General features: G+C 65.4%; 3 protein-coding genes across 4 annotated transcripts; 1 reads left to right on the forward strand and 2 right to left on the reverse strand.

The window, feature by feature from the left end:
* Nucleotides 1-4,514, reverse strand: ASPNAT (aspartate N-acetyltransferase). Its single transcript, XM_090267166.1, has 3 exons — nucleotides 4,087-4,514; nucleotides 2,626-2,790; nucleotides 1-433 (listed from the first exon to the last, which is right to left on the reverse strand). Exons 1-3 carry the CDS (start codon nucleotides 4,427-4,429, stop codon nucleotides 66-68), a joined length of 876 nt encoding a protein of 291 aa, XP_090123292.1. The 5' UTR covers nucleotides 4,430-4,514; the 3' UTR covers nucleotides 1-65.
* Nucleotides 4,515-9,255: 4,741 nt separating this feature from the next.
* Nucleotides 9,256-11,123, reverse strand: NICOL1 (NELL2 interacting cell ontogeny regulator 1). 2 transcript variants are annotated; one of them, XM_090268229.1, is made up of 4 exons: nucleotides 11,066-11,123; nucleotides 10,751-10,902; nucleotides 10,486-10,574; nucleotides 9,256-9,368 (listed from the first exon to the last, which is right to left on the reverse strand). In XM_090268229.1, exons 2-4 carry the CDS (start codon nucleotides 10,875-10,877, stop codon nucleotides 9,303-9,305), a joined length of 282 nt encoding a protein of 93 aa, XP_090124355.1. In that variant the 5' UTR covers nucleotides 10,878-10,902; nucleotides 11,066-11,123; the 3' UTR covers nucleotides 9,256-9,302. The 2 variants fall into 2 exon arrangements, with proteins under 2 accessions (XP_090124355.1, XP_090124354.1); XM_090268228.1 differs by lacking the exon at nucleotides 9,256-9,368 and adding an exon at nucleotides 9,989-10,269.
* A 4,026-nt stretch (nucleotides 11,124-15,149) lies between these two features.
* On the forward strand, nucleotides 15,150-23,181 carry NELFA (negative elongation factor complex member A). The gene is made up of 11 exons (XM_090267167.1): nucleotides 15,150-15,482; nucleotides 17,711-17,882; nucleotides 18,304-18,465; nucleotides 19,352-19,441; nucleotides 20,658-20,788; nucleotides 20,884-20,953; nucleotides 21,174-21,262; nucleotides 21,524-21,635; nucleotides 22,315-22,598; nucleotides 22,741-22,840; nucleotides 22,950-23,181. Exons 1-11 carry the CDS (start codon nucleotides 15,273-15,275, stop codon nucleotides 23,132-23,134), a joined length of 1,605 nt encoding a protein of 534 aa, XP_090123293.1. The 5' UTR covers nucleotides 15,150-15,272; the 3' UTR covers nucleotides 23,135-23,181.
* Nucleotides 23,182-24,350: the final 1,169 nt, after the last annotated feature.

Genomic DNA, 24,350 nt, shown 5'->3' on the forward strand with positions numbered 1-24,350 from the left:
CGGGCGGCGGGCAGGTGGGGGCAGCGAACGCGGCGGCCGGGCAGCGGGCAGGCGCCGGGCGGCACTCACTCCTCGCGCAGTTGCAGGCGGTAGCGGTGGTAGCGGACCTGGAAGAAGAGGCGCTCGGCCAGCGAGAGGGTCATGCCGGGCAGCACGTAGTGGTCACTGGAGCCCACGTGTCTGAAGCCCAGGGACTCGTAGAGCTTGTGGGCAGCCACCTTGACGGCCGTTGTGCCCAGCACCACCGCCGAGTAGTTGTGCACCAGGGCGAACTCCAGCACCTTGCGGCCCAGCGCCTTGGCGATGCCCTTGCCACGGAAGCGCGAGTCCACGGACATGCGCAGCAGCTCCACGGTGTTGTCCGCCTCGTGGGCCCGAGCCGCCACGATGCCGACCACGTTGCCATCCAGCACAGCCACCCAGAAGCAGGAGCCTGCAGGGCACAAGGCAGTCAGGGCTGCAGGCTCTGCCGGGGCCTACAGCTGCGCAGGCTGGTGCCTCCGGGGCCGAGCCCTGGCTAGGCGTCAGCCCCGCGGGCCCCTCCTCTGCCCAACGACCCTGAGACCAAATGCTTGGACAGCCACGGGCGGTCACAGAGAGAGCACGGTGCAGCCAACCTGCCCTGGCTCCCAGCCACCTGGAGCCCGCCCCACGTCCCCAGGTGTCCACACCAGGGAGCTGGAGAGAGAAGAGTGTCAGGTGGGCCCCGTACAATGGGTGCTGACAGGGGCCTGGAAAGACAGCCACGGCGACAGGGCCACCTCACAGGGCCACAACCCTGGGGGCCTCAAGGGACTTCAGGGGCCCGTGGCCCTGCCGACCCCATGGCCTCAGCTCTCCTGGCTCAGGGGCTGCTGGGCCGGGCGACCTGCGGCCTTGGCACTGTCTGGGGAGGTCTGTGGACACTTGAGAAACCTGAGTGAGGAGCCCGGGATGGCCCTGGGCACTGTGCCCCACTGACCCTGGTCTCTGCTGGGCAGCCAGCCCGGGGACCAGGCCAGCTGTCCCCACCCACGGCCCAGACCCATCACAGCCCCATGCAGAGCAGGGAGGGCGGGGGAGGCCTCACAAGGAAAGGAGAGGGGATGAAGACCAGAGGGCAGAGGGCTACGGGGCACGAGCCACTGGGAACGATTGGGCACTGCTGGTGACAACAGGCCCGGAGGCTGCGGGGAGCAGAGGCTGGCCAGGCTGGTGGTGCCCACCCTGAGGAGGCCAGCCTGCCCACACCTGCTCGTGGACACTCCAGCCCCATCACGGGCCCTCCCACCCAAGTGGCCCAATGCTGCTCCCTGAGCCCTGCCCAGAGGACACTCCTCACTCCTACACCGGCCCCAGGGGCCCCCACTGTCTTGTCAGCCCACAGCTCAGTCTGCAAGGTCTCCTCTCTCCTCCCTGCCACACTCAGAGGCCTGGCGTGGCCGGGCTTGGGAGCAGCTGGGCAGAGCGCTAAGGGGACACTGCCTCTGCCTGCCACCACCCAAAGGGCCTTGCCCTTCCCGGGCCTGTCTCCCCAACACCCAGCACGGCCCCAGCAGCTACTGTCCAGCCTCTCTGTCCCCGTGGGGTCTTCCTGCAGACCCACCAGACGTCTCAGGAAGGCCACGCTGGGCCCCCTCCCATGTCACACTCAGGGAGACTGTAGCCCAGAGAACGCGGGCCCAAGCACAGGGTCCTTCTGCCACACCCGGCCGCCGGCCAAGCCCCCTTCAGTTGCTGGGGCCCCTCCTGTCAGGGGCAGAGCCAGGCTGCAGAGAGGGCTCCGTGAGGCTGATGAGATGCTTTGTCCGGGTTTGGGAGAGGGACAAGGGACACCAAGGTTGGCCAGACAGCAACAAGGGGGCTGGGGGTGGGACTGGCCGCCACAGGAGCTGGAAGTGCCAGGGAAGGTCACCCTTGCTCTGGGACACCTCACCTGTCTTGTCTCCCACTGTCCTTTCCTGACACTCACCAGGCTCTTACTAGACCCCAACCAACTCTTTGGACCTCTCCTGACCTGTCTCCTCAGCGCGGGGAACCTCCAGCACCTAGGAGACCCTCGTGCCCCAAAGGAGCACAATGAAGAACCTGTCCTCCGCTCCAGGAATGTTGGTTGGAGACCAGGGGCCCTGCGTCCCAGGACCCAGCCTGCCCTGGGCCAACCTGGGGGACAGCCAGCAGCCCCCAGGGGGCTGCAGGCCCCTCCAGACCAGGTCAGTCCCCTTCCTCAACACCCTCTGGTTCACTAAGCGGCCCAGAGACCAGAAGTAGAGACCAAGCTGAAGACCCCAGACCCCCACCCCCGTTCACCACACGGCCCCACACCGGGACCTGGGCACGGCAGGCCGGCACGGCGCCAATGGCACCTTGGACCAGACGGGGACCAATGAGACATGTGAGACACCCTGCTCAGCCAGCGCCAGGGAGAGGGGCAACGGCAGAGGCCCAGGGCCAGGAGCCCACGTGGGCGCCCAAGGGCCCTGGTTCGGCAAAAAGGACACAGCTCTGCCCCCCAGCTCTTGGCCGGAGCCCTCGGCCACCCAGAAGTCCAGCCATGGGGCCCACCCGCCTGGCCTGAGGCGAGGGTGGCTCTGCCAAGGGGGCAGTGAGAGGAAGAGGAGGAGGCCGGAGATGCTGGGGACTCACCGGGGGGTTTCATGTAGTGCTGCTCGATGTCGGCCATGTCTGTGTGCAGGGCACAGTCCAAGTAGGCGAGGACCACCTTCCGGCTGTAGTAATAGCGCAGTGCCAGCAGCCCCGCCGCCACCAGGCCCGTCAGCAGCAGCGAGCGGGTGAGGGTGAAACAGAGCACTGTGGGGAGAGGGGAGCCGGGGGAGGATGGGGGAGGGGAGCCGGGGGAGGATGGGGGAGGGGAGCCGGGGGAGGATGGGGGAGGGGAGCAGGGGGAGGATGGGGGAGGGGAGCAGGGGGAGGATGGGGGAGCGGAGCACGGTAAGGAGACAGTCAGGACATGGGAGGGAACAGGTGCCAAGCACAGCCTCCCGGGACATGGGCAACAAGCAGCCACACACTGCAGGGGCCCGTGGTGAGCCCATGAAGGGCATACGTGGAGGAGAGGCCACGCCAATGAACGCCAGGATGGTGTTCCCTGTCCCCGTTTTCCTATCATCAATCACAATCTGCACCATGAGGACGCGCCACCCTTACAAACTCACATCCCAGGACGACCCAGTGTCCTGAGGACAGCGGTCCTCAGGTCAGGATGCCCTCAAGGGCTGGCGGGGGCACGGCCCTCGCTCACCACCCCTGGGGCCCCTGGGCTCATGCTCCGGCCCACTCTGGCCTGGTGGGAAGCGGAGGAGCTGCGGGGCCAGGCTCCTGCAGGGGGCACGTCCCAGCGCAAAGGCCCAGGACCACCTTCCCAGGGCACCCCCCCCACCCCCCCACCCCGAGGTCCTGGGCGGTGAGGACAGGCGGGAAGGCCCGAGGTGGTTCCAGCCCCGCCTAAGCGGCCCGGAGGCGGAGGTGCCCGCAGTGAAAGAAGCCTCTGCTGATGACCTTGGGGGAGTCGCACCCCAAGCCTCAGGCTCCTCATCCGTGAAATGGGGAGAAGCGCGGCGGGAAAAGGCCTCAAGGCCCGCGTGGGGCTGCCCACTCGGAGGGCCCCGGCCCCCGCCCCTCGCCTGCGCCCCAGGCGCACCCCCTCCCCGGCGCCTGGAGCTTCCCCTCATAAATTAGCACCCGGAGCGGCCGAGGCGGCCCCCCCGCCCCGCGCGTTATGTGTGGTTACACGCGACAGGCGAGGAGCCTCGGAGCTACCTGCCGTCACCCGCCCCCACCCGGATGACCGCGGAGGGGACGGAGAGGCCGGGACGCGGGCGGAGAGCCCCGCTCGCCCCCGCCCGCAGCCCCTGCCCAGTCCGCTCTCGTTCCCACGCCCCCACCCGGCGCGCGTTGGCCGGGAGCCCAGCCAGCCCCGCCGCGGGAGGCCACCTCGCCGGCCGCCGCAGAAAGCGGGGTCGCGCGGGTGCGTATCCGCTTCCCTCCCGTGCCGGGTGGCCGGCCCGAGGTGAGCGAGCGGGGCGCGGCGCGAGTGTCCCCCGGGGGCCCGGCGGGCGCGGACTGCGGCAGGCCCCGCGCACTGACCGGCCAGCAGGGCGTAGAGCAGCTGCGTGCGCGGGTGCTGCCGCAGGCCGCGGAAGGCCGTGTTGGGGATGCGCTCCATGATGCCGTCGTAGAAGATGCGGCGCGCCGCCTCCTGCTCGGCCGCGCGGAACTCGCGGATGTTCACGCCGCGCCCCTCCGGCAGACCCGCGTTCCCCGCACCGCCCAGGGGCTGGGGCTCGGGTGGGGGCGCGGCGGGCAGCGGGGGCCACATGGCGCCGGCGGCGGCGAGCAGGGCGTCCTTCTTGGCCCCCGGCAGCGCCTCATGGTCCTCGGCGGCCACGATCTTCGTCTCGCAGACCATGTCGGGAGGCTCACAATGCATGCACCCGGCCGGGAGGCGCAGCGCGGGGACGCGGGCCGGGCTGCGGGCGGGCACAGCCCGGGCCCAGGGCAAGGGCGCGGCGCCCTCGGACCCGCGGCGGCGGCGGCGGCGGCGGCGGCGGCGGCGGCGGCTCAGGGGCGCGGGGCGGAGGCGGCGGGCGGCCGGGGCGCGCGCTGGGAGCTGCGCCGCATTTTGGAGAAGTATTTATAATGCAGCGGCGCCGGTGCAATCGCGGCGCCCGGGGTCCCGCAGGGTCCTAGCGTCCACTGCATTGGCTGCCGAGGGTCACCATGTGATCTCGGGGGTGGGAGCAGACGCCGCCTCCGCGCCCGCCCGATGGCACACTTGGGCGCTGCGGCGCGGCCGGGCGCGGGCCGTCAGCGGGAATGCGCCCGGGCGGGGGTGGCCGGCCCGGAGGGGGCGCTCCGTGGGGCTCCGGGCCGGGCGCTTGACGCCGGGGCTCCGCACCCCAGCGCCGCCGCCGCCGCCGCCGCTCTGCGAGGGCCTGGAAGCGCCGGGACCCGGGACTGGGCCTCCGGGTCCCGCAGCACCGCGTCTTCTCCTTCCTCTTCAGGCGCCGGGAGCAGTCACGAAAGCACCTCCATCTCCCGCCCCATTGTCTGAACGCGCCGCCCCGCAGGGTCCTAGGAGTGGGCACCCCGGCTTCCCCGGCCCAGCGCCCCTGGGAACGTGCGCCCGGGGCCGCACGGGCTGGAGGCGAGGAGACACGGCCGGAGCGGGGTCCGATGTCCTCGTTGCCCAGCGCAGCGCTGCACCCCCTCGCTCATTCAGAGATACCCGTTGCGGACAGCGGGGAGGGAGGTGCGAGGGCCCGCAGGACCCCTCCCGGCCGGGCCCCCGCCTTCCGCGCCCCGCGCATGCGCCCTACGATCTCGGTGCAGGTGCAGCGGCGGGGCTGGGGGGTGGGGGGCAGCTGTGACGGAGTCCTCCCGGTCCCGGAGAGCTGGACTCGCTGACGCTACGGGCAGGGGGGAGGGTGGAGGTGGGGAAAGAGGTAGCCCAGAAAGCCCCGCACTTTATGAACCCAGCCCCCTGCCGCAATGCAGCCCCCTCTCCTCACCACCCAGCATCCCCCAGAGGTGACCCCACAGGGCACCCCGGAGTGAGGTCCCCGTACCCGCCCTGGTGGGGGTGAGGCCCGGGGGTTGAGACCTGAGGACTCTCAACCCGCGTTGGGGTCCAGCAAGGCCGCTGCCATCCACCCTGGGGCCAGGAAGGGACTGACTACCCTTGGGCCAACGTGGAGCTCAGGAACCTGGGCAGAGTAGGGAGCGGGAGGACCCAGGCTGAGGGGCCAGGGCTGCCGCGGGGAGAGGGCACCGGCAGGCTGGAAAGTCACCCCGACACCATGTTTTTGAGAATCCAGGACTTGTCCCAGGCTTGGCTGTGACCTTGCAGATGAGACATGGATTCACAGAAACTGGGGATCCATTCAGGGTCATCCACATGCTGCCTGAGCTCAGTCAGGGACCAGGCCTGGTGTCACCCACCCCCAGCGCCCTGAGCTTGGCCAGGTGGGTGGCAGGACATGTCCCAGCCAAACCAACAAGCATGCAAGGCGTCCAAGCAAGGAAACCAGGAATCGGGGAGGAGCCCTGGGAGGCCTGCCCAGTCAGGGTTCAGAGGGAGTAGAGGCTGGGCTTTGACTAGGGGCTCTGAGAGCCCGATTAGGACCTTGGGGAGCACTCCGTCATGCTGGGTGATGGGACCAGGGAAGGGGAGGACAGAGAGGGCCTGGGCTCCCATTCTGGGGACCTTGGCACCCCCTCCATTCTGCATCTGCAGAGGGCCTGTCTCCAGGTGGCTTGACCTCTCCTTCATCCCCGCAAGTCCCCGAAACCCCTAGGGGCCAGGATGCCCTGGCTAGCCCAGTGCTCCAGTCCCTTGGCCCAGGGGTCGCAGAGAATGCCAGAATGAGATGGGCGTGTTGGGGGGGGAGGAGCCAGACTCAGCCTGGAAGGGACAGGGCTGGCCTCCAGGGACAGCCCCCTGGAAGGTTTTGGAGACTTCAGGGCTGGGGCTGTGACGCACTGGGAAGGGGTGAGCTGCGCAGGGACAGCTGGGTGGACCGAGGCCTCTGCCCTGAGCCTCAGAGACATGGGGGTGCCCCCACCCCAGGGAGGCTGCGCCCTCAGCCCTCGCCAGGAGCCCATTTTACAGACGAAGAAACCAAGGCAGGTCAGGGCTGGTTTGTTTTCCCTACACTTCCCTCTGAATCCCACCTGGTGCCCTCCCCACTGCGTCCGACACGCTTGCCAAGCGGCAGGAAGGAAGATAGGAGCAGGTGGGAAGGCCCAGTGTGCAGGGACAGGTGCCCCACAGCGGCGCAAGGAGGATGGTGGTGAGGGCTGTGTCCCCAAGCTGCAGGCCACACGCTGGCCAGTGTGAGGGCTCCTGGAGGATGGGAAGGCAGCCCCTGACAGCGCCTGCTGCGGGCAGCTGGCGGCCAGCGGACTGAAGCACTCGCCCAGGACGGAGACAAGCACCCCAGCAGCCCCAAGGGAGAAAGAAAAGTAAGGTGGCTTAGGAGCTTAAGTGAGGCGGGTCCTGGGGGCCGACTGGGACTCCGTGGCCAGGGGCAGCAGCGTGGCACTCAAGCAGCAATGGCTGCCAACAGCTTGTGCCAGCCAAACACACTGCCAGACCCAGCCCAGAAGGGTTCCTCACTGACCATAGTGGCTTCTGGGAAGCTACTCGATCAAATACATGCGACAGGGAAATGACACGGGACCTGGGACACAGTGGCTCCAAAGCAGAAGAGTGAAGGGCGGGCAGTGGGCTGGGAAGGCCCAGCTGGTTGGGGGCAGGGGACGAGGGCCCAGCAGGGGACAGGGGGCATTGTGGGGGGTGACTTGGCAGCTGGAAGATGCTGGGCTGAGATAAAGGCAGAGTGTGGGGACAACAGGCACCCGTAAGGCTTAGCCACGGCGAGAATCTACATACAGGACGGAGCCCGGGGGCCCTCGGCCTTGGCCACACGCCAGGCCCAACTCCTTGCCAGAGCTGCTGGTGCTGACTCTGCTTCTGCTCCCCCAGCAGAAGCCCCTTCGGGCCTGCCCACCCGACCCTGTTCTTGGCAAGCTTGGCGACAGCCACACAGCTGCCAAATGCAGGGTCCAGCTTGGGGCCTTGCTTGACCACAGCAGCACGTGACATGCTGACCCCTCCCTCCTCCCATGGCCTCCCGGCTGCCCCATCTCCTCTGGGCTTCCTCACCCGCCTCCCTCTGCATTCATCTGCCCTCTGTCCCTTCAGGCCACAGGGATCCTGGCCAGCACCGCCCAGCCCTCTCTCCAGTTCTCTGCTCAGCACGACCTGCCTGTCCCAAAATCCTCCTCTCCTCCCCCGTCCTTCCTCTCAAACCCACCCACCAGCCAGCAGGCTGGCTAGCTCCCCTTTCAAATACAACGGCTTCTCAGGCTGCCGCCGCACCCTGATCCTCACTGTCGCCCCGCGTGGCCAACTCTGTCCCTGCCACCCAGGGACCACTCTCTACCAGCACCCTGCAGCTGTGGCACCACTTGCTGGACAGACCACACACAGTAGCCTCCGGGCCCCTCCCCACCTGACTCCGGCCCCTCCTTCCTTCCGAAGGGCAGCTCCCGATGGCCTTCCGCGACAAGAACGCTCAGCAGTCCCCATCTTTTCTATCAACAGAAACCCCAATTTGTGCCAGGGCTCATGGCTGCCCAGAAAATGTAAAGTGTCCAGCTAAATTCAAATTTGGGTAAAAACGGAAAAATTCTTAGCGTAACTTCATCCCGAATGGCACGGAGGTGTTTATACTAGGAAGCGCCAGCCCTGAAAGCACTTTGTTTCCATCAGCAAGGCTTGTGCTGGTCTTTGCTCAACCTGGCAACCAAGCCCGGAACACTGGCTGCATGGGCCTCCCCAGCATCTGGGAATGGCCCCGTGACTGAGGTCAGCCAATCCGCCCTGAGCAGACAGTGCCCTCCAGGAGGCACCTGCCCCAGCGGCCCCCTCCCTCCTTTTTGGGGCCCCAGAACAGGGTATCTGGTCCCTGCCGCCCCTGTGCTCGTGCAGAGGGCCAGGCTGGACCTGCCGTGGCCTCGGCACCTCTCCAGGGTCTGGCCTGCGATGGGGCTCCCAGGTCATGGCCGCCTAGCTCGGCCTCCTGCCAGGGCTAAGGTAGCACTCAGCTTTCTTCCCTGTGGTGGCGACACTTGGCTGCCCCCGTTTCCAGGCACAGAAGTACTGACAACAGGACCATCCAGGCTGGGAGGCCAGCGGGGGTGTGGGGACAGGGCGGGCAGGGCAGGTCCCGCTGGGCCTGGAGGGGACCCGAGGAGCAACAGACCACGCAGAGGCTGGGCTGGGGCCGCAGAAGAGACCCAGCAGGAGGCGTGCAGGCTGTGCGGAGGTCTGCGCCCTTCCTTCCGGGAGGGTCCCTTCCTCTCCTGGCAGCTGGGGCACCTTGGCCACTGGCTGGGCCTCCAGGGAGTCTCTGGGGACAGCCACCCCCACTGCAGTGCAGAGGGGCTCAGCACAGGGGCAGCTGCTCCAGGGACCATGCCAGCCTCTCCGTCCCCGTCTTGGAAACACAGGTGGGCAGGCAAGGCAGCAGGTGCCTGGAAGGCGGACTTGCTGCAGCACAGTGGCTGTGGGTCCCGGCCCACATGCGTGGCCGGACGCGCATATCCCTGCTCAGTGGTGGCACAGATGCCAAGAGGGCCTTAACCCACAGGGAGCAGCTGAGGAATCAAGGCCTGGAGAGGGGCCCCACCAGGGACTTGTGGGAACGACGCAGGTGGCCCTGGTGGCCAGATCAGGGAGACACACAGGTGTGCTGCGCTGGGTGTTTATTGACGAGGGACAGAGCCAGCGAGGGTCCTCAGCGCCCGGCAGGCCAGCAGGCACACAGGGCGCGGCGCTCCGCCTGCAGCAGCAGGGCCTCGGTCTGCAAAGCAACGGGGACCGTCAGGGCGCCCACAGCCAGCCCTGCCCGCTGCTCCCAGGGTGTGCCGCCTCCTGGCTGCCTCCCCCGCACCCGACACCCGCTGGCAGACCCCTCCTGACCCTGTCTCCACCCCACTTACTGCAGGGACCCTCTGTGGCCCATCCAGCCTCAGCCCCCCAACTCTGGTTCCAACCCTCCCCTGGAGGGTCTGCCTGGGGGCCCTGCACACCCACATCCCTCCGGGATCACTTCTTCCTGCTTCTCCAACCGTTTCAGCCCCTCTCAGGGCTTCCCCATCCCTAGTGCGCCCCATCATCAAGGCTGGGTCAGGGCTGCTCTTCTCAGGAGCCCAGCTCTAGACTCAGGCCCCCCAGAGCCTGGGGGGCTCCAGGTCTCCACCTGGGCCCTCCGGAACAGGCCAGAAAGGGGACCAGGCTGGGGCCACCCCTTCTTTCTACTTCTGGGAACACTCCTGTGCCAGGAGTGTATCTCTGTCATAAAGACTTCAGCTAGACCCTAGCTGGGTGGCTCCATGGGTTAGAGCCCAGTCCCGATGTGCCAAGGTTGTGGGTTTGATACCCGGTCAAGGGACATACTGGAATTAAACAATGATGTCTGAATAAGTGGAACAACAAATCCATGTTTCTTTCTCTCAAAAAACAAAAGACTGTCTGAAGCACAGTGAAGGCTTTGGGGCTCACTGTTCATTTCATTCCACACTTGGGGGTTGCTCCCTGGTACCCCTAAGGCAGCCTGTGCACACAGCCGTCCCTCCCAGACTAAAGCCACCTACCATGCCCAGCACTCCCCCCCAGGTTGACCACCCCTTCCCCTGCCTCAGCTCCTCTCTGCCCACGTGCGGAAGGCTGGACTGGGACTGGTATTCTTCCTCGGGGTCTGGCTGTGGGAGGGGGGACCCGGGGAAAAGCGCCCCGTGAGGCCTTGGGGTGGGGTGGACAGCCTGCACCCTCCTGTACTGGGGTCGCAACCAGCGTGCGGGGCATTTGCGGAGGGTGCTCCCAGGTGAGTCCTGCGCCCGGAACGCAGAAGAGGGCGCTGCGCCGCGCGGGGCGAGGAGGCGGGGGACGCGGCCGCGGTCGCGGTGGGGCCCCCTCACCCGCGTGTCCAGGCTGTAGGCCGTCTTCCGAAGGTCCTGCAGGGCGCGCTGCATGAACTCGAACGCGTGACAGTCCACGCACGGGCGGCCTGCGGGGACGTGGGTCAGCGCGGGGGCGCCCCAACCCCGCCCCCCAAGCCCCACCGAAGGGGCGGCCAGGGAGCCGGGCCGTGGGAGGCGCGCGGGGACCGCCAGGAACAAAGGAGAGGCGCGGCCTCCCGCACGCCCGGGTGGGGTCGGGGCGGGGACCACGCGCGGCACCTACTCTGCGCGGGGACAGCGCTCCCGGCCGCGGGCTCGGCGCGGGCCGGGGCTCCCAGCAGCACCACGCTCAGCAGCAGCAGCAGCAGCAGCCACGGCCTCGGGGGTCTGCACGGCGACGGAGGGGCCATGGCCAAGCGGAGGGAGCCGGCCGCCCTGCAGCGAGCGCGGGAGAGTCGGTGCGCCCGCCCTCCACCGCCTCTGCGACCCGCCCCCCACCCCGCGACCCACCACCTCCACCTCATCCGGTGAACAGGGACCGCGAACCCGCATCCTTCGAACACCCCGCCGCGCCCCGCAGCCCCTACCCCGCCCCTACCGCGGTTCAGAGGCCCCGCAGAAGCAGCGCCGGCGACTCGGGAAGACTTGCCGCGTCCCCTCCGCACCGCGCCTGCGCTCTTGCCCGACCCGCCCGGGTGCCCCGTCTGACGTCGTCATGGCAACTCAGAGACTGCGCGAACCGCGAGTTCACAGGGACCCGAGTGGCTCCAGGATCGCCTGTGCCCAACCCTGGCCGCAGCTGCGTCCCGCGTCCGGAGCACCGTCTGGCCCACTGGATGAAGTAAAAGGGCTGCCTGGAGGAGGAGACGTCCGGGCGGAGCCTTAAGAACCATCGCGGAAGAGAGCAAGGCTGAGGACTTGGGAAATCTGCGGCCGGAGCTTGGGGAGCTTGGCCGTTCAAGGGCTGGGGTGTATCCGGGGCCGATCCCGAGGTAGGGGCTCGTTGCACGCGAATGGCTGGGGCACAGTGAATGGAAAGACGCACCTCTGCTCCCGCTCCCTGGGGCAGGTGGAGACCCTCTCCGGCCCGCACTGCGCCCGGCCTTCTCTCCACCTCTCTGTGCCCAGATGCCCAGACACGTCTTTGCCACTCTCCTTCCGACGCCTCCCCCAACCTAGAGGTTTCCCTACTGTGTGACCTCGGAGGGGTCGCTAGGCCTCTCTGTATGCCCTTTCCTCCAATGTGAACGCAGAGGGTTGTTGAGTCAAGAGCCGCGTGTGGCCTTCGTGGACATCCGATGCGCGCCAGTCTCAGGTCTGCTCCCGGCCCCTGAGTGCTGGGAGACCAGTCCCCCTGAGAACTGGGGACTCACTTGGCATCCACTGGTCTCTACAAAGCCCACCAAGGGCACAGAAGCTGCAATGCAGTGTGAGAAACGCTCACAATAAAAACTGGGACACAGGACCTGAGCAGTAAAGCGAGGCCTTTATTCACGAGTCTGCAGAGCCGGGCGCACCCTCACAGCCAGGAGAATGTGCGCCCCAAGTAGACAAAGGAACCTGGTTTTATAGTCTGGGCTTCCCCACCCTGAAACTGCCACAGCAAGGTGAAATTGCCTAGCTTCCTGGCCCTAAAGTGCGAACGATCAGCTCCCCCCCCCCCTCCTTCCCATGCGTGTGTGCGCCGTCCACTGTGTTCATGCCGTGTGTGCATGTGCTGTCTGCTGTGTCCATGCCATGTGCACGTGCCATCCGCTGTGTTCATGCCGTGTGCGTGTGCCGTCCGCTGTGTCCATGCCGTGTGCACATGTGCCGTCCAGTGTCCACGCTGTGTGCGCATGTGCTGTCCGCTGTGCACAGACGACAGACGCAACACGTTTAAGCTTCGTCTTCTTTGTTAGCATTTTCTCTATCACTTTAAGTCTGCGCTGTCACTAAGACAATCAGTCAAGCCCTTCTGCCAATACCCACAGTGTAAATACTCCCACCAGCGCTGCCTTCCAGCGGCTGGTGCCACGATGCCAATCAAAGTGGCGCTGGGGCAAATCAGGCAGCGGTAGCTCCCCAGTTAGTCCTCCCCTAACATCATGACAGTCTTAGAAAATGACTTTGAGCAAAACCCATTCAATACCAGTCTCACGCTGGGCTGATCGACATAAACAAGAATCAAGCTTGTATAGCATGCCTGTGGTCACAAAAAAATTACAAACTTCTAAATAAAGACCAGCACTTCTAATATTAAATATTAAAAATCAAAATGAACTGTGTATACATTTAAGAAAGATAACAAAAACAAGTAAGATCATTACTTTCCAACCTGCTGGTTCCAGTTCAGGGTCCTGGTGGCCAGTCTGTCCCCACATATCAGGGCGCAGAGTGGGTCCCACCCCGGCAGGACACACCTCCATCCACTGCACGGCAGGCCACCCATGCCTGCACTCACACTGGGACAACGTGGACACGCGGGTGCCTCACTGCACATGGTTCAGATGCGGGAGGAAAGCTGAGGACCCAGGGAAACCCGTGCAGACCTGGGGACACGTGTCCACTCCACGCAGACAGGGCCCGTGGTCGGGGATCGTTTTTCCACCGATGTTATTACGCATGGTTCGTGGGGACCCACCAAAAGGCATTTCCACCGTTCAGTTACAACTGACATAAAAAAAGCTCACAGCGAGGGTCATAGTGACAGAAAGTAAGACACCTTTTGAAAAGTTGCAAAATGAACACGTTTAATTTTTAATAACGACTGTTTAATAGCAGGCTTGAAAATTTAACAGTGGCTCCAGCACACAGCTGGGGGCGTGCAGCCCCCCTGGGCAGCCTGGGTGCCCTCTGGCCAACACCCTGTTCTGGGCACGTGCCTCCCAGGCCCCTCCCCATTGTCCCCAGGGACTCATGAGAGGGTCCTCATCCCAGACAGTCTGTGCAGGGGCCCCTGGCGGCAGCGTGGGAGTCTCACCCCTGAGGGTGGGTGCGAACAGCGTGGGGCACAGGCCTGGCACAGCCTCACCTCTGTGCACCGAGGACACAAATGTGTGCACGAGAGCATGTGGCGTTTGTCAGGGACACTCGTGCGAGTGGGAGGTGAGGTGTCTGGGACAGAAGTGAGCCTTGGGACTGATGGTGGAAGAAGAAACACAGACTCAAATACAGTCTTCCCTCACTTATCGCGGGTATTATGGTTTAGACCCCCCTGTGATAGGTGAAAATCCGTGAAGTAGGAACCTTACGTTTATTTTAGTATTTATATATATTTTAAGGCTTTATAAACCCTTCCCACATGCTTATAAACCATTCCCAGCACCTTATTAACCTTTCCCACTCCCTTATTAACCTTTTCCACACTTTTATAAACACTGCTTATGTTCTTAAATGTATTCTACACTCTTAAACCTACGTAACTTTAACAACATACGTATACAGTACCGCTAAATCCCGTGGTATAGCGAAAAAACTACGATAATTATATTTTTAAAAATCCCGCGATACAGTGAGGCCGCAATAAGTGAACCGTGATATAGAGGGACAACTGTAAATAAAACCAAGTTGGGCCTCAGCCCCACCAAGGAGGATGGGCCCTGAGCTGAGATCTGAACAGCTGAGCCCACCCCACCGCCGTGCCCGGGGCAACGGGACAATGGGACGGGGTGGTGGTGCCCCCAGCTCAGGGCCCAGCCTTTGGGTGTGGTGGGCGGAGGGGGGGTTTGTTTGGGCACCTGTGGCTTTCTGGAGGGGAGGCCCAGGCTGTGGTGAAAGTGAAAGTGATGGAGGGAAGGAGTGGGGGCCTCCCAAGCCTCTGAGCTGCCCCCGGTGCAGGTGGCTCACGACCTGCGGCTTCTTCCCACCTCGGCTGCAGCGACCCCTTCTCAGAGAGGTGGCCCAGCCCTGTAGGACCACCAAGACCCAGTCCTCACAGTCGGCGGCCTCCAGCTGGCTGTCCCGGTGCCCCAGAGGCCCCTTCCCGGCTCAGCGCTGGACACAGGCGGCAGGTGGCCAGGAGGGCTGGCCGGGGCGAGAGGGCCCTGCGGGTACAGGCGCTCTCAGCTCTTGGCTGCAACCTGACTGTGTGCCTCCCTCGATCACGTGCCAGGCGTGGCGACTTCCCGTCAAAGGGGACCTGACCACTGATGCCCACACCTGGCAGGTGTCGGGGACACGTCCCCGACCCCGAGGACGGGGGGCAGCTGCAGGCACAGCCACTGGCCCTGGCTGGAGACAGCTGTCCGGACCCGCCCGAGTCCCTCCCCGGCAGCAGGATCTCCTCCATCATAGCCCTGCCCTCCCATCCCCGCCGGCCTCTGCCGGGCCCTTCTCCGCTCACCGCCTGCACCCGCCCCGCCTGGGGCCCTGCTCAGTCCCCCGAGGTTCTGCTTCCGGGCGGGCCCGCAGACTGGCCCAAACGACCTCAGGTTTGGGCTCGCACGGACCCGGCACAGCGCCGCGCCCACGGGAGGAATGAAAGCTGGACCCCACCCGGCTCGTGGACGGAGGTGCCTCTAGGGGTCTTTCGGACCTTGGGGACCCTCCGCCCCGGCGGCGCGGGGAAGCCAGAGCCCCCGCCGGGCCCGCACGGGATCTCCGCACGGGATCACGCGCCCCAGGGCGCCACGCCTCTCTCCTGCGGGCGCCGGCCGTGGGCGCCGCCATGTTACGTTACGGCGCCGCGCCGAGGCCCCGCCCCGCCGCAACGTCCTCGTAGACGCCCAGGCGGGCGCCGCCATGTTGGGGGTCCTCGCCGCGGGCGCGTAGGTGTCTCCATAAGATGCCGGCTCGGCGGCGCGGCCCGGCTTTTCCCCCTCAAGATGGCGTCCATGCGGGAGAGCGACACGGGCCTGTGGCTGCACAACAAGCTGGGGGCCACGGACGAGCTGTGGGCGCCGCCCAGCATCGCGTCCCTGCTCACGCCCGCGGTCATCGACAACATCCGCCTCTGCTTCCACGGCCTCTCGTCGGCCGTGAAGCTCAAGCTGCTGCTCGGGACGCTGCACCTCCCGCGCCGCACGGTGGACGAGGTGAGGCGGGCGGCGGCGGGGCGTGGCGCGGAGCCGACCTCCCGGGGCCGAGCCCGGCCTCGGAGCCCCCCGCCCGCACGGCCCGTCCTGCGGGAGGGTCGGGGCGCCCGGCGGCGAGGATGGACGCGGGGTTCGCGTGGGGCGCCGAGGTGGGCGCTGCGGGCGGCGGGGCGGGCGTGCGTCCCCCAACGGCGCTCTGCGGCGGCTCCGGGCCGAGCGCACCGCCGCCCTCCCAGCGTCGCGGGCCGCGGCGGGTGGGGCCCGCCCGCCGCCTCCCCGCCCCCTGCGCCCCGCGCGCCTGTCGTGTGCGCAGCGCTCCGTCCTCCGTTGCCGGCGCCGCGTCGCGCGGGAGGGGCCGCCGGGGGAGGCGGGACGTGGGGGCCCGGCTTTCCGCCGGCTGTTTCCCAAAGCGCTTTACCGAGGCAGCCGGCGGGGCCGTCGGGAGCGGCCGGGGCGTCCGCTCGGTTTCCAGCGCGCCCGCCCCGTTTTCCGCGGAGCTGGAACCGGCGTCGCGTGAGTTTCGGGGGCGACCTCGGGGCTGAACGGCGGCGTCTGTTCGGAAGGCCCCGCGGCTTCCTTGGCACCCGCACCGCGTGGGTGCGGACACGGGGCCGGAGTGCAGCCGCCGGGCGCCGCGTCTTCCCCTGGGTATTCGCCGCTTGGGGTTCTCGTTTGTGAACCGTCGGTGCTGACCGCTTGTTTCTGACTCGTTTTACGCGTTGCTCCGCGGGAACTTTTCATCTTGTTAAAGTAAAGGCCGGAGAGCAGCCCTTTCCCGTTGTGCGCGGTACAGGCGCGCGGCGCTGCGGCTGCGAACAGACGCGGCTTCTCGGGGTCCGGGCGTGCTGGGGGCGAGTGGGGGCGCGGGCGCTGCCGAGTCGGGGCCCACTGGGCGCCTCTCCCGGGGGCGCCTGCGCGCAGTGAGTGACCGAGTGGAGCGGGGTCTGGTGTCACCACTGTCCCCAAGAGCGTCTGAGCAGCCCGGCTCCGGGGACGCAGATGCCCCGCTCCCGCTGCCGGCTGCTCGCTGCGTTAGGCGCCCGCCAGGTCCTGTGGCTGCCACTGAGGCCTCAGTCCCCGCGGTTCGCGCGAGGGGCCTGTGCCCCCTCCTCTCTGGCTACACGCAGGCCCACACTCCAGGGGGCTTTTGATGAAGACTGAGCTGAATTCACGGTTCATTCTGGGGCGAAATCATCTCAGTATTGAATCTCATGGATGGTGGACACGGGCGTCTCTCTCTATACTGAGACCTGAAGTGTTGTTTTAATCATGAATGAGTTTTAACAGCTCTGTTGAAATATAATTCACACACCATATAGCTCACCCGTGTGGTCCGTGCGGTTGAGTCGGTTGTTAGTCTGTCGTCCTGGTCAACGTCAGGACATTTCCACCAGCCCAGGCCTGTGCCAGCCAGCGGCGCCCACTCCGCCCGGTCCCGCGGCTGCGGGCTGGCCTCTCCGGACCTGTCCTGCACGTGGGCTGCACAGGGGGCCCTTGGGTGACCAGCCCCTTTCACTCAGCTTTGTGCTTCCAGGGCCATCCGGTGGGTGAGCGCTTCCTTCCTGTCTTACGACAGGAGGGGGCTCCGCCGTACTGAGGGCGGACATTGGGGCGGTTTTCGCCTTTTGTCCATCAGGGGTGATGCTGTTGTGACCCTTCGTGACAAGGTGTTGTGGGCGTGTGGCTTTGTTCTCAGTGTGGACTCGTCTCCGGTTCTCAGGTGTACGCTTGGGGGCAGGACTGCTTGGCTGACTGTGCACCTGTCCCGGAAGCGTGGCCGAGAAGGATCCCTGGGAGCTGGGGCTGCTGGTGGGCAGAATGGCACTGGGGGCAGGACGCAGCCTCCTGGCTCTGAGGGGAAGCAGCAGCGGCCCCACGTCACCCTGGCCCTCCCTGGTCCTCTGGCGGGCGGGCCTCCTCCAGGGTCCCTTTCTTATGCAGCAGGGAGGAAAGTGCACACCGGGGCCACCCCCGCCTGTCACTGCCCTGGGCCCTGTTGTGGCGGCACATGGGGAGACAGGGTGCAGCCGTGGGGGGCGGGCAGCTGGACCTGAGTGGGCGTTGCAGCCTGGTGGGGGCCAGATGGCCCAGGGGTGGGAGGCACAGAGGAAGGAGGCCCATAGGCTCCTGTGGTCGCGGGTGGGCGCAGTGGAGCCGAGAGGCGGGGTGACAGGCTTCCAGGACGGGCAGGGTGGCCCAGCTCAGGACACTGTCTCCTCTCCGGGCAGATGAGAGGCGCCCTCACAGAGGTCATCCAGCTGGCCACCCTGGACTCGGACCCCTGGGTGCTCATGGTCGCCGACATCCTCAAGTCCTTTCCAGACACGGGCTCGCTCAACCTTGATCTCGAGGAGCAGAATCCCAACGTTCAAGACATTCTGGGAGAACTTAGAGAAAAGGGTATGTGTGCGTGTTTGATTTGCGGGGGGGCAGGGTGGCTTCCTAGAGAAATCATGGCTTCTAAAGGGAATCTGACTTGTAGGCCGTCACCTGGGAGTGTTTCCCACCCGCTGCAGGCCTGGCACGCATGTGCTCAGGAGCGTGTTGGAAACATCCGTTCAGAATGTGAACCAAAAGCTGTTTAGAAAACATTGGCAAATGTCTGAGAGAACATAGAAAGGTGGGGTGCTCTGTTCCTCCCCGAATTCCTCTCCTTGTTTGCAACCCTTGAAGGGCAGCCGGTGGCCTGGCCCCGATGGGGCCCCAGTGGCTGCACCCCAACTGCCAGCTCTTAGTCCCGGCTCCCTGACTGTGGACAGGATGCTGTTGGCTCTGAGAGGCAAACGCGCCCCCTAACCTGTGCTGGTTCTTGACCGGACAGCGACCGAGTGCGAGGCGTCCGCCATGCTGCCGCTGGAGTGCCGGTACTTGAACAAGAGCGCGCTGACCACGCTGGCCGGTCCGCTCACGCCCCCGGTGAAGCACTTCCAGTTGAAGAGGAAGCCCAAGAGCGCCACGCTGCGGGCGGAGCTGCTGCAGAAGTGTGAGTGGGCGCCCCCTCCACGCTCCGGTCTCCGCCACTGGTGTTTGGTCTGAAGCTGCGTCTAGATCTTCTGGGCCCTAAGCTGTCTTTTCGAGACAATTGGAGCCCTACGAAACATTTCTGGGTTCTTTTTTAGAAATTCTATTGCTATGCTGAACTGTGATCAAAAATCTGTTTTACAAACTGTAATATTTTCAGGTTAAAGTGTCCGTAACTTCTGTTACAAAAACAAAGTTTGTACTGAGTGCCGTGGGCGCCCTGCCCTGGGGCCTGGCCTTAGTCCCGCTCTCAGGTCGCCTTGAAAGGCGTTTGGTCACTTTATTTAACGTTTTCTCAAGTAGTAGCTTATGAGGTGCGTGGGAGGCACCTGCGGGGAAAGGCCGGGGAAGGGTTCCTCCCACCGGACTTCAGTGCCTGCTTCATCCTGAACCGCCGCGGCGTGGGTGTGAATGGTGTACTTGCCCTGTTCCCGAGGCACCTGAACGCCCCCCAGCCATGTCCTGGCCCGTGCAGCTGTGGCTCCACGGAGCGGCACGGGGCGGCCCCGCCGCAGGCCCCTGCGCATGGTCGGCTGGGCTCAGGACTCTGCCCCCGTGAACCACCCCCGGGAGTGCCCTCTGTCCTTCCTCAGACTTGTGCACGTGTGTGGGGAGGCGCCGGGGCTGCTCGGGGCCCGGCATTCCGGGCAGCATGGCCCACGGCCCCACTTTGTGCGGGAGGACGTGGCGGCAGCTGACCGCAGCTCCCCAGGGAGTGGGCAGGGCTCACGCAGAGGAGCAGGGACACACACCTCGTGCTCCCGGCTGGTGAGGCCTCACTCGTGCACGGGCAGCGGGACGTGAGCTGTCCTTGTGGGGTGCTGACGTGCGCCCCCTTCTCCTCACAGCCACCGAGACTGCCCAGCAGCTGAAGAGGAGCGCGGGGGTGCCCTTCCACGCCAAGGGCCGGGGGCTGCTCCGCAAGATGGACACCACAAGTGAGACTGCGCACCCCTCACCGGCGTGGCCCCGGGCGGTCTGTCCCAGCCCCAAGCCCCGCACGCTGCGGGGCCCCTCCGCTGGCTCGCAGGCCAGGCCGCCTGCCCGCCGTGCGACAGGCGGGACCGGACTCAGAGACGGGATCTTTCCCTGCTGGCGGGGGCCGCGGGCCTGAGCCCTGGGGGTGCTGCTGCAGAGGGGGTGGCTCCTCCGTCAGCTTCCAGGCTGCTGGGTAGGGAGGGAGGGGCCCAGGAGCCCGCGGCCCCACCTCCTGCCCTAGACCTGCCCCTCCCTCAGAGTCAGGAGCACAGAGCCCCACATGCGTGACCCAAGCGGACGAGAAAACGGGGTGCCCTGCGGCTTCCCTCCCAACCCACAACACCCAGCTCACTGCCCAGGGCCCATCAAACAGCTGGGAAGACAAGTGAGGCGCTGGGGCCAAAGGGTGGCCTCGGTGGCGCTCTGGGGGTGCCCTGCTCGGGTCACCTGCTGTCTGGGTACCCACTGACTTGCCACAGGCTATTGCCCTAGTGGCCTTGGAAGTACTGAAGGTCTGTGCCCCTCTGAGGCGCCCCTGGGGCCAGGAGGGGCAGGAGGTCCATCCTTGGCCCCGTGTCCCCACGGTGCCCTGGTCCTGCCGGCTGTGCTGAGGGGCTGTGTGCACGTCGGGCCTGGGTCATAGAGCAGGACTGAGGGTGGCCGTGTGCTGAGTACCGAGGCCAGGCCCTGTTCAGAAGGCACTGTCCCTGGGGTGTCCAGCACCTGCCCTTTGACAGACGTGGCCCGGCCTGGGGGCAATGACACCACCCTGCAGCAGGTCCTCAGGAGGGGCAGGGAAGGCAAGGAGGCCGAGGGCAGACACGGAGTGGTAGGATGTGTGGCTGCAGGCGCGGTGTCTTTGTTCAGGGTTTTTGGCAAAAATGTCCTAGGTTGGCTGTGATGTCATTGCTTGCCAAGGCCTTGCTCTTCTGGGTGGGCCGGCCCTCGCTCCCTAAGGATGGGGGTGCAGGGGACCCAGGGATGTCACCTCCAGCGGCCTGCGGAGACCCAGCAAGTCTGCAGGTCAGGGCTCATGCGGCTCAGTGCCCAGCAGACGCGTGCAGTGCCAGGAGCCAGCGAGAGGCAGCGAGCGCTCAGGGCGGCCTCTGCGCCTGATGGGGAAGCGCGGGCGCCTCTTCTGGCCGCTGCGACTGATGGGCGCCGCCCTGTCCACAGCCCCCCTCAAAGGCATCCCGAAGCAGGCGCCCTTCCGGAGCCCCACCACGCCCAGCGTCTTCAGCCCCGCTGGGAACCGGACCCCCGTCCCACCCTCGAGGACGCCTCTGCGGAAGGAAAGGGGTGTGAAGGTGGGCACATCCCCTTCGCTGTCTGTGGCCTCGGCACGGTGGGCCTGGGCGCTCCTTGTGTTGTCGTTAAGGGTGGCCTTTCTCTGTCCTGGCAGCTGCTGGACATCTCTGAGCTGAAGGTGGTGGGCGCCGGCCAGGAAGCCAAGAGGAGGAGAAAGACTCTAGGTGCGCACCGGGGCTCCCACGCTGGGCGGGGGTGGTGGGGGCCGGGCTCCTCCCTGCCCTCCTCTCCCCCATGCGGGCACCGCCTCAGTCCCAGGGAGAGCACGCTGAGGCAGCCCTTCCTTTGCCTGGGGACACATTGGAAGGGCAGGCCGGTGGGCCCGCTGAGCCTGCTCGACAGAGGCTGCCAGGGGCGCTGAGCTGAGCGGGGCTCTGTTGGCAGACCCGGAAGTGGTGGAGAAGCCAGCCAAGGAGGACGCGGTCATCGAGAACGCCACCCCCGACTACGCAGCCGGCCTGGTGTCCACACAGGTACAGCTTCGGCGCCTTCCTCTTGCCTCGATTCTCAGCCACTAGAATGCGTTGTTAAAGAATGTACGTGAGTGTGCCGTGTGTGTGCCTACGTGTACTTGAGAGGTGGCGTGGCCGGCAGTGGGGAGGGGAATGGAGGGCGGTGCCTGCTCCGGGCCCGGGCTCTGGCGGGCGGAGGCTTGTGGCCAGCTGTCGGCACAGCCTGCCCGTCCCCAGCCGGGGCGGCACTGAGACCCAGGCCTCCCGTGCTCCACCTTCCAGAAACTCGGGGCTCTGAACAGTGAGCCTGCGCTGCCCTCCACGAGCTACCTGCCTGCCACACCCAGCGTGGTCCCAGCCTCCTCCTATGTCCCCAGCTCGGAGGCCCCACCAGGTGAGTGGGCGGTGGCCTGGCTGTGGCCGCCACCCACGCGTGCTCCCTCAGCCGTCAGGTCGGTCCCACACTGTCCTCCAGCCCAGCTGGTGCTGGCTGAGGGTGGGAGACCCTCCTGGCTGGTGCAGTTGAAACCAAGAAGCCCAGGTCTCCCCTGCGCCCTCCATGGGAGCAATGGCCAGCTGCCTGTGTCCGGCTCCACAGCACTGGCTCCCCGCCGGGAGGGCAGCGTGGCCCACGAGCCCTTCCCAGCCTTGAACCTGGAGAGGAGGTGTCGGAAGCAGACGGGCTGGGGTAGCAGGTTCTGCTCTGAGGTGTTCTCTGGGTCGAGCTCAGCTTTTCTTGCCAGGATTTTGACCCCAAGGTGGGGGACCCCGACCACCAAGCCAGGAGCTGACCAGATCTTGGGCATCTTGTCTGCCCATTTGAAAGGCCTAAGACCATGGCTCCAGGGGAGGGTTTTCTGGGGCCTGTGCCCACCCCCAGCTGCAGGCGGCAAGGCCTCCGAGGGTCTAAGAGCTTGGAGGTCTGAGACCTAGGGGCCAACGGTTGCAAAAGCTGGTGGTGTGGGCTCGGGCGGGACCCAGGACGTGGGCATCATGGGGCCAGGCCCAGAGCCTTGTGGGAGGGGGAGCCTCAGTCCTGCCAATCTTCTTGGCAAGCCCCACTGTGCTTGCAGCCCCGCCTTCCCGGGAAGCCAGCCTCCAGGCCAGCCGGCCCCCCGAGGAGCCCAGCACCCCGAGCCCCGCCCTGCCGGCTCAGTTCAAACAGAGGGCGCCCATGTACAACAGCGGCCTGAGCCCAGCCAAGCCCGCGCCCACGCCCGCAGCGCCCGCCTCCCCCCTGGCGCCCACCACGCCCCCAGCTGTCGCCCCTGCGGCCCAGGCACCTCCGGTGGCCATGGTGGCCCCGCAGACCCAGTCCCCTGCCCAGCAGCAGCCCAAGAAGAACCTGTCCCTCACGGTAGGTGTGCCTGGGGCTGCTGCGGCCTCACCCCCTCCACCTGCAGTGGGGCTCCCAGCAACGCCTGGCCCGGGCCTTCAGGTGGGGGGTGCAGGAGGGTGTGGGTGGGGCCTGGGCACTCACACCCTCACCACACGTGCAGAGGGAGCAGATGTGTGCCGTGCAGGAGATGTTCATGACGGCCAACAAAGTCACGCGGCCCGAGAAGGCCCTCATCCTGCGCTTCATGGCCGGCTCCCGAGGTGGGTCTGTGTGGCCGGCCCGATGCGGGGGTGGGGGAGCCTGGGCCCCGCAGGGCTGGGGGACAGGCTTGTGGCCGCAGCACCGCCCAGCAGCCCGCACCGTCCACAGAGAACCCGTGCCAGGAGCAGGGCGACGTGATCCAGATCAAGCTCAGCGAGCACACGGAGGACCTGCCCAAGTCGGACGGCCAGGGCAGCACCACCATGCTGGTGGACACTGTGTTCGAGATGAACTACGCCACGGGCCAGTGGACGCGCTTCAAGAAGTACAAGCCTATGGCCAACGCGTCCTAGGGGCTGGCGTGGGCTGCAGGGGCGACAGTGCAGCAGTGCCACTGAGGGGGCCCCCCGCACACTGCCGCGCCCCTGCCCGCTTAGGCTGTAGATTCAATTTTTCCGGGGTGTTGTGGACTTACTCTTTAAATTTTAATATGGGTTACTTTTTGTGTGATCTAAGACACTTTTGGATCCAATATTACATTTTTGAATGTTAAAGTTAACCAAAAAAGTTACAACTTCCTAATTTTAGTGACAGCTCTGCCTGTTAAGACTTTTACCTTTTTTATTTTTCTTAAATTCTACAGGCCATGAGGGTGGGGCTCTCCCCACCCACGAGGCTGAGGGGACCAAAGGTGGGCCTGGTGGGCGGAGAGCAGTGTGGGGCCTGCAGCCCAGCGCCCCCCTAACCGGCGCGGATTTTCTATTTGCCTTTTGTACACTCAGGGGTGCTGCTCCCGTGGGGGGTGCCCCAGAGCTGTATCTCAGACCAGCTTATCTTGGGGGGCAGGGGGGCATCGGAAGCAGCGCCTCCCTTCCTCACCACCTCATCTTTCATAGGGATTTGGAACCAACGTATTTTTTAAAATTAAACAACTTTTCCAAAATCAGAAGAACTTGCACTATTCTCAGTGTTTGCTCTGCCTCCCGAAGGCCACGGGCGCCACCCCCTGCTGCCACACGCCATGCGGCGGTCTGAAGACGGGAGCCCTTCTCTGAGCACAGGGTCTCCTGTGTCTCGGAATGACAGCTCCCCATCACTGGGAAAAAGCCCAAAACCGGAAAAGACACTCCCGTACAAAAGTTGAAGAAAAAAGCCTTTAAAATTATTTTAATACAAAAGTATACAATTTTCCAAACACAACTTAACACTTTAAATGCTACTTTCCCCCCAATATTGGCAGTTCCCGAATCTACGTTTCGGTGCCTCCCCGCTAGAAGTGAGAACTGGTGGCGGCGCCCAGCCTTCCCGAGGGGCTTGGCCTCCCCCTGGACAGAGTTGAGACACAGCAGCACGTTGAAGTTCGTTTAATTTCCAACAGGGCGTTTCACATCTCGCAGGGGACGGCGGGCACAGTACTGACTCACATTCATCAGACACCACTCGTGGGAGCGCGTTTGGCAACACAGTCGTGGGCATTAATGTGCATTAAGACAGGCTTGTCTCACTCCTGAAGAGAAGGTAGCGGCAGGCAGCGGGACACGCGGTTACACTCACGATAAATACTTCAAG

This window comes from Furipterus horrens, unplaced genomic scaffold, assembly GCF_987537825.1.
Source record: "Furipterus horrens unplaced genomic scaffold, mFurHor1.1.pri manual_scaffold_2, whole genome shotgun sequence".
Taxonomy (NCBI): Eukaryota; Metazoa; Chordata; class Mammalia; order Chiroptera; family Furipteridae; genus Furipterus; species Furipterus horrens.